The sequence below is a fragment of the Crocuta crocuta genome, unplaced genomic scaffold (assembly GCF_008692635.1).
Source record: "Crocuta crocuta isolate KB4526 unplaced genomic scaffold, BGI_CrCroc_1.0 scaffold45, whole genome shotgun sequence".
In the NCBI taxonomy this organism is placed as follows: domain Eukaryota; kingdom Metazoa; phylum Chordata; class Mammalia; order Carnivora; family Hyaenidae; genus Crocuta; species Crocuta crocuta.
In genome coordinates this window covers 1,934,135-1,942,456 of record NW_027530544.1, presented here as the reverse complement: position 1 = coordinate 1,942,456, position 8,322 = coordinate 1,934,135, and the positions used below count along the sequence as shown (strand labels likewise).

The 8,322-nt window shown below is 54.2% G+C and overlaps 1 protein-coding gene across 1 annotated transcript in view; it reads left to right on the top strand.

Moving 5' to 3' along the window:
- Window positions 1-897: 897 nt before the first annotated feature.
- Window positions 898-8,322, top strand: part of ADCY5 (adenylate cyclase 5) — a 142,292-nt gene continuing 134,867 nt past the window's right edge. The window contains exon 1 of the mRNA XM_077767618.1: window positions 898-1,380. Within this exon, the coding sequence (XP_077623744.1) occupies window positions 976-1,380 (405 nt within the window). The 5' untranslated portion in view covers window positions 898-975. The remainder of the gene's footprint in view (window positions 1,381-8,322) is intronic.

Sequence of the window (8,322 nt, the reverse complement as noted above, 5' to 3'; positions counted from 1 at the left end):
ACCCCTCTTAAGAAAATAATGCTGCCTGGCGCCCGCACCTCCCAGTCGCTCCTAGTCCGCCGCGAGGAAAGGGTGCCCGCTCGGTCTCCACGCCGGGACCCCAGCCTCGCCGCCCTAGCCGCCGCCTCGCCGCGTGTGCCGCTGGGCCCCGCTTAGGCGGAATCTGCGAGCGCCGCGCCCCGGCATTGCCAGCCCCGGAGAGGCGCCGCCCGCAAGGACACCTCTCCGTCCCGCCTCGTCCGCAACTCCGGTCCTCGTCGAGCTCGACGCGAACCAGGAGTCCGGACGTCCCTCTGCGCGCGGCGCAGCCACTCAAGCGGACCCAGCTGCCCCAGCTCGGAGCCAACTCCACCTCGGACCTGGGACTCCAGACGCGGATTCTCAGCCACTTCTCACCTCGGGGCCGTGCCTGCCTCCCCGCTTGTCCTCCTGCTACCCTGCTTCTCCGCTCAGGACGGGGGTGCCAAGATGCCCCGCTGCTGCGCAGGGCCCCGGGCCGCCCCCGACGTGTGACCCCAGTCTGGTCCCCCTGCTCGGCCGTCCGCCCTCCCCTTGGAGACCCCCGGCCCGGCCCCCGGGGGAGGAGGAAGAAGACGACGAGGCCGAGGGGGGGATGTCCGGCTCCAAAAGCGTAAGCCCCCCGGGCTACGCGGCGCAGACAGCAGCGGCGCCGGCGTCCCGGGGAGGCCCGGAACATCGCTCAGCTTGGGGGGAGGCCGATTCCCGCGCCAATGGCTACCCCCACGCCCCCGGGGGTTCAACCCGCGGCTGCACCAAGAAACCCGGGGGGGCGGTGACCCCGCAGCAGCAGCAGCAGCAGCAGCAGCAGCGCCTGGCTAATCGCTNTCAGTGCTGTCGCTGGGCGCCTGCTGCCTGGCGCTGCTGCAGATATTCCGCTCCAAGAAGTTCCCGTCGGACAAACTGGAGCGGCTGTACCAGCGCTACTTCTTCCGTCTGAACCAGAGCAGCCTCACTATGCTTATGGCTGTGCTGGTGCTCGTGTGCCTCGTGATGTTGGCCTTCCACGCGGCGCGGCCCCCGCTCCAGCTCCCCTACCTGGCAGTGCTGGCGGCCGCGGTGGGTGTCATCCTTGTCATGGCTGTGCTCTGTAACCGCGCCGCCTTCCACCAGGACCACATGGGCCTGGCCTGCTACGCGCTCATCGCCGTGGTGCTGGCCGTCCAGGTGGTGGGCCTGCTGTTGCCCCAGCCGCGCAGCGCCTCCGAGGGCATCTGGTGGACCGTGTTCTTCATCTACACCATCTACACGTTGCTGCCTGTGCGCATGCGGGCCGCGGTACTCAGTGGGGTGCTCCTGTCTGCCCTCCACCTGGCCATCGCCCTGCGCACCAACGCCCAGGACCAGTTCCTGCTCAAGCAGGTAGGAGCCCACCTGGTCGCGGGGATTAGGTTGTGGGTTGGGCAGGCCTTGGCCTGACGCCAAAGAGAAGTAACTCATCACCCTTTAAAGTGGTGAAAAGAGCCAGAGGGACACGGCTGTGTCAGCTGTGTGGTGTCTTCAGAGCCTTTTAACCCATTCCGAGCCCCAGCATATTCATTTACAAAAAGATGTCCTTGTATTTTATGCAGTGTTCCTGGCCGGATAGAAGACACGTAGTCATCATTGTGGGGATGCAAGTGAGGAAGGAGAGTTGGAGGAGAAAATTCTATGGAAAGGTCCCCCTTCCCTTCCCTGTGCCTGTGTAGAAAAGGCTCCTCACAAAAGTGGCCGGACCTTGCAGCAGCCTCTCCGTCCTGGTTTTTTAAGAATTCCTGGATAGAAGGTTGAGGAGGGGAGCCCCCGGCTGACCCTTGCCCAGGCTCAAGGAGGAGAAATGATAACCCTGCCAGTTGTCTGAGGCTGGGGATTTGGGAGCTAGAGACATATATACCTGAACTTGAGGGAGGACTGACAAGTTTGTTTTGTTTACAAAAGTGCCCTCAAGCCAAAAAGCTGCCTTCAGCAAAGGTGGGAAGGAGCCTCGGAGATGTGTGTGGCCGATAGTCCCCATCCCGGCCGGAGTGGAAAGCTAGCGTTGGGTGGCGTGACCCCTTCCCTTTGGTGTTCCTTGTTATTGCTTGTGGTGGGGGGCAGTGCTTTTTATTCCTGCTGAGACTGGTTCCATGAGCTCAGAATGGTGGGCTCTGGAGGAGATAAAACCTCTGCCTGGTTAACTGGTGACTCCACTGAAGGCTCCTGGGAGAGAGGTGTGCTTGCTCTCCTGTCGGCAGGTGAGACTGGCCCCTCTGACACGCATACCTCCCTGTAGCAGTTGCCTTGTCTGGAGCTCCAGGGGCTTCATCTACTGACTCCTGCTGAGCCTAGGCTGTCTTTGTGCATCTTGGCTGTGAGAGTTAAGTGGGCCCTTGATGCAGGCTAGTCTATCAACCATGGACCCTGCTGCACCCCACAGCTCTCTCTGGGTGTCTGTGTCCTCTGATAGAACCTCTGACCATATTCCATTGGCATTGTCTTCTTCCTTCTCCCCACTTCTAATGCCTTTTCTCAGACTTTGATCACGTTGAGTACTGCATCTTCCTTAGAGGGGTTTTCCTGTGCCCCCAGCTTCCTGGGTGTGATACTCTCCTACAGGGAAGAGCACAGTGTGGGCTTCAGGGAGCTGGGCTATAGCAACACCTCCAAAGTACACTGTGACTGAAAGGAAGGAGATCTGCATCCCCTCTGAGCCCCAGGTTCTTTTCTCCAAAATGAAAGAACTGTGTATGCCCTTTCCAGTTGTAACCCCTGTGCCAAGCCTCACCCCTCACCTGCTCAGGGGCTCCTTCTTCTGCTCCAGGCACCCTGGCCGCTCCTTCTTCTGCATGGTTAATGATAGATTCAGAGCCACAGAGTGGAGCATGCCCTTACTTTCCGGTGCCCATTGGTTTTGCTCGCCATCCAAACTCCTTGGATGCAGGAATCCGGTGTATGTTTTTTTCTTTTCCACCCTCTTTCCCTTGGTCTAGGACATTTCAGGATACTTAGTAGGGATTCAATAACTGCTTGCCAATTTGGTGGTTTTCCAGTGAGTGGAGTAGGTGGGGTTTTTGAAGCTTAGTTGAAGTTTTTCTGATCTGGGATCAGAAAGAAAAAAAATCTTTAGAGATAAGCTGTGAACTTGAGAGAAGAACCTACTGAGAGGTAGTGGTATATATATATGTATATATATGTGTGTGTCTATATATATAAATACAAGTTAACCACTATCGGTAGTGTTTATAAAGCCTCTGACTCTTTCTGCCCTGAGGACCCAGGCTATCACATGGATGTTGTATCTTTGAGCATTGGTCCTGGCTTGGATGGGAGGCAGCTTGCTTGGATGAGTGTAGTTTTTCTGTAGAGGGAAGGGCATGCCATCCACATGGAGAAGCAGAGATTTCCAGGATCATTTGGGGTATTTTTCTGAACTAGCCCTAGGCAATCCTGGATGTATGGTTTCATGAGACTGGAGTCAGATCCCAGGAAAGGAGTGCCAGGCCTGGGGGGCTCCAACCCCCTCTTAGCATGAAGGTGCTGTGGCAACAGCAGAGTGACTGTCTGATTGACTCCCTCTTTCTCAGGCAGATCTCTCTCCCTTCTCTCCCTACCTTTACCACCTCCCACCCCATGCTGCTTTTCCCCACTGTGGTCGTTAGACTTGGCTGTAGGCTTCTGGGTGGATTTACACTTAAAACTTCTCACATTCTTCTCCGTTGATGACAGCAAAGCTTCTTCGGAATGGTCCAGGACAAGGGCATGCAACCTTTCTATTTGGCATCAGAGGAAACTGTATTTTTTTTTGCATTTGCTTTACCTTTCTGATTATGTCCGATATAAAGTTTGTATTTCTTGACCAAACCCTGAGGGATGGTCGGGAAATATTAGTGGAACAGTCCAGCATTCATCTCTGCCTCAGATTACCCCGGAGCAGCAGGTGTTTGGGGATGGCTTGCATTAGATGCCTTGTTCTTTTCTTTGATAAAGACACACATCCAAGGAAATGGACGGCAGTGCATGGTTTCTAATGTTGGGGCTTTAGAGGTCCCCCCTCCATGGCGCCTTGAGCACATCATAGGCCCTGGGTAAACTGTGTTGGCATTTCTTCACTTCTCCACCTGCAAGGCTGGCCCCCTCGCTCCCACAGCCCGACTCCTCAACGTCATTGCCCGACTTGGGTGTTTTAGTCTTTCCCAGCCCCTCTTAGGTTTGGGGTTCTGCCCTTTGCCCCAGTTAGGAGGAGAAATATTTGGTTTCTGAACTGGTGCCTCCTGATGGTTTTTATTCAAGAGATAACCAAGACGGAGCCCACTTTGGGGGATGATGTTTCTTCCCTTCCTACAGCTTTTGCTCTAGCTCTTCCCCCGGTATCCGTCCCTCTCCCCCTCTGCTTTCTCTCTCATTTCCTTTCTTTCTCTTCCTGCCCCTTCCAGTCTCCTGTTGCTCTCTGCCCACCTTTCTCCTCTCCTCTGCCTCCCTCCTCGTTCTGCGTCCCCATCTCTTACTCCCCGTTTGCAGCCTCCCAGCTTCTCCTGTGCTCTTGTCTCACCGTTGTCCCCTCTGTGGGGTACAGTAGGAGCGTCACGGGGTTGTTTTTTTCTCCTTGGCCTGTTAGACGTCCCTCTGCTACACCCATACCATAAATAACACTCGAGCATCTGCCAAACACATTCCTCACTTGTGTTAATAGGCTGCAATGATGCCGGAGCCTGTTGCCATGGCAACCTCATTTTTGTTTGATTGTATCCCACTCTGCTACATAAAGCCTCTGCACACACACACACACAAACAAGCACGCTCACACAACCATTACATATGCTTAACTATTAAAGGCTATTTTGGAGAAAATATCTTGGAGCCCCATGGGGTTTTTTGACCAAGGGGACGAGCATCTCCACTGTCCAGTGTTACTCCGGGAGGTGATAATGGATGGAAGAGCTCTTTGAAAAGTAGAGAGTCCTGTTCAGACGTGGGCTATTATTATTCTGCAACCACATTAAGCCTGCCTGCCGCGGTTTCAGAGGGGAAGATTCTGACCCCATGAGGGTCCCTGGGAGCTTGGGAGAGCTGTTAGAAGTTCCCCTCATGGCGTGGGATGACCCACCTCCTCCCCAGCCGATCTTCCTCTTTTCCCCCTAACCCTTTTGGAGAAACTCAGTGATTTCCTGCATTTCTTCCTTTGTGCCTGTTTGAACCTGTAACTGTCACCAGTTGCTCCAGAGATCAGAAAGGCACAGGCGCTGTGTGGGTGATGTTCTGTGACTGTGAGCACGTGTGAGAGTCTGTAGTTAGGAGGCTGGGGATGGAGGGGGATGGGGGTACAGACCACGAACTGACTGCTGTGTGTGTGCATGCATGTCTGCTCGCGTGCGTGCACACACAGGTGTCTATCTGTGTGTGTGTGTGTGTGTGTGTGTGTGTGTGTGTGTGTGTTTGTCTGTGGCATGGGCTGACTGGGGCAATGGAGGAGGTGGGCCTAGGGAAGGCTTTGTGTTGACTTTGAAAGGAGATCATTGCAGCCCTGTCCTGTTTATTCTTGGCTGGTGGCTGGCTTCCCATGGCCATTGGCCTTTCTGATTCTGGGCCTTGATCACCCTTATGACCTTGACCTCTGGCTCCTCAGGGAGGTACCCTGGATGCACACCCCCATCATCGTTTTCTATAATGAAGCTGGGGGCTAGCCTTGAGTGGTCAGCTCCCCTAAGATACAGACATCCTATCCTTCCCTTTTGCGAACTTTTCCTGCTGCCCACTCACTCAGCTGCCCAGTGAGCTCCATTGAAAAGCCACCTCCTTGATCTGGAGCTTGGCCCAGAGGCCTGTGTGGTGGGTCACTCTAGCAGGCCCTGCCTGCTCGCCAGGGTGCTGTGGAGGAGGACACACTTCCACCGCAGTGGCTAGGAGTTCCTGCCACCAGTTTCCCCCCCAGCACCCACATTTCTGGACAGGAGAAATCTGGCCTGAGTGAACTCCAGCAGCAGCAGCAGTTGGGTGTGTGGGGGGTGGGCTCAGAGTTTGGAGCCGAGAAGGGTCTGCTTGTCTTACCTAAAGGCTAATGGTCTTTGCCAACTATATTTGCTAATTGTTTTCGATTATGTTGCCTCCTTCTCTGTGCAACAGGGCAGGGCTGTTTCCAGGGGGAGCAGAAACCTCTGGAAGTGGGGTCAAGCAGGGTTTCTGGGGGTCATCTTCAAGATCCCAGGGGTGCCTCGATTCCGATGGAGAGGACTTCAGGAAGGACACAGACCCAGTCGAGGAGCAAAACGACCAGCTTCTGTATTTGCGGGAATGTTCAGTGTTAATAATTCAGTCTAAGTTTTGGTCTGGAGCAAGAGCATGAGGTCTGTGTGCTGTGGAACACAAAACAGCATGCTCATGTTTGTCTGTAAAGAGGACACAGATGACGTATTAAACCCCATCACAGGAACCTGCTCAACCTCATGAAGAGTCTTAAAAATCAGCATGAAAGGGCCGTGCAGATGGGCCCTGGCCACAAGTCACTCTGTGAGAAGGTGCAGCTGGTAGCAGAAGCAGGGCTGTGGCCCATGCTGGGCTGGGCCTTTTTCCGCCTCAGAAGTGTGAATGGGGCTCCCACCTTGGTCCCAGCCAGAGATGGAATGAGTGTTGGGCAAGGCCAGGTGGGAGACTCCTGTGACTGTACCAACTCTTTGTGGAGACTTCTGTCCGTGATGCCTGCCCAGTACCTCAGTTAACTGTACTTATCTTGGGGGTGGGGGGGTGGGGAGGCAGGAGGAATCCAGCTTCTGGCCATTTACTTACTTCCCAGGAGGGCAGCCTATGTTGGGATTGGAAATAGTTGACTCCAGGAACTCTGACATGATTGTACCCATAAATCCTTTGGTGCTGTTACATAAGTTACGTTTTAGCATATCCTTTTTCCGTCTGTGCTTATCAGGTGGGGATGGCCAGCTCACAGAGGGCAGGATCAGCATTAATTTTTTCACCCAGACTCAAAACTTCATGGAGATCTTTGGAAAACCCTCCTCCCCCTCCTTTCCCAGTGTTTCTCAAGACAGTGTTCAGTTGGAGGACAGGGAAGATCTCTCTTTACGTACAATGTTGCAAGCAAAATCAGGATTTCTGGTTAATGGACTGTGCATTCCGAGTGAGCCTGCATTTGGGGCTGGCTGTTTGAAAGGACCAGCAGACTGTTTGGGTATGTTAATGGGCATACCCAGCTCATAGGAAGATTTGGGTCCCCTCTGAAATACTGTGGTTGATTCTGGAATTCAGAGGAGTGTGACCAGCTTGGTAAGGGGACTAGAAACCTTGACTTTGGAGAGAACATTTGAAAGGCTAGGAGATATTTCGCGGGGAGGCGAGCAGGCTGTAGCAGGGTAAGAAAGCAGCTGGGCAAGACCTTATTGCTGGGACCCCTGTGGCCTGACATTATAAAAGAGACTAAATTTCTTTTTAGTTGCTCCCAGGGGCAGGGCTGTGGCAAGTGGGTGGACACAATAGACACATTTCAGCTCCACATGGGAGATACCTTTCTGGCCTTTGGGGTTGCAGCCATCAAACTAGGTGTCCCCCGGGGTAGGCAACTGTGTAAGGGGAAGTTTTCATGCAGAGACTGGATGGCCTCAGCTAAGCTTGTTATTGAGGAAATGGTTCTGCCTTCAGGGGTCTGGGGTGGGGTCCAGGAATGGATCTGTTTTTTTAAACAGGTTTGGAAGGTTCAAGGTTCTTCAGGTGATCTTGACCAACTCCCAGGCTTGGGACCATTGGCCAAGATAACTGTCCAGGTCATCCTCAACCGAGGGATGCTGTGGTTTCGTGTCTTGCATCAGCGTGACTGTCTCCCAAATTCTGTTAGGGTGTTTGTTTTGTCTTCACGTCCATCTCAGGCTCTGTTTGAAAGAAGCGAAACCATTACAGACCTGATGAGCCTTTGGGGACATTCAGCGGGGGGTTGGGGTGGGGAGGGGGGCCTTGGGAATATGTGCTGATGTGAGGGTGCTGATTTGGAAGGCAGTGGGTAATGGTGAAACAGGGTGGGAGGGATGCCCCGGACCCAGACTCAGATTCCTCTCCCAGTCTTTCCCATCCCCTGCCTCTGGTTTGAGGCAGAGCAGTCTGTGGCTCACCATTGCTGGTGGTGGGGAGGGCGGGGGGTGGCGGTCAGCAGAAAGATGGACCGTGGTTAGAGTCCTGGTTCACTCATTCCTCTGTCTGCTAGTGGATACGAAAAACAGTGAGGACACTCCTGGTCCAGATGGACGTAAGGAATGTGGAGAACAAGGAGGTCAGGGGGTGGAGCAACGGAGCAAGAGGTAGGGAACTCGGAGATGGTTTGAAGGAGGAGGAATAGGGCTTCGGGGAAGC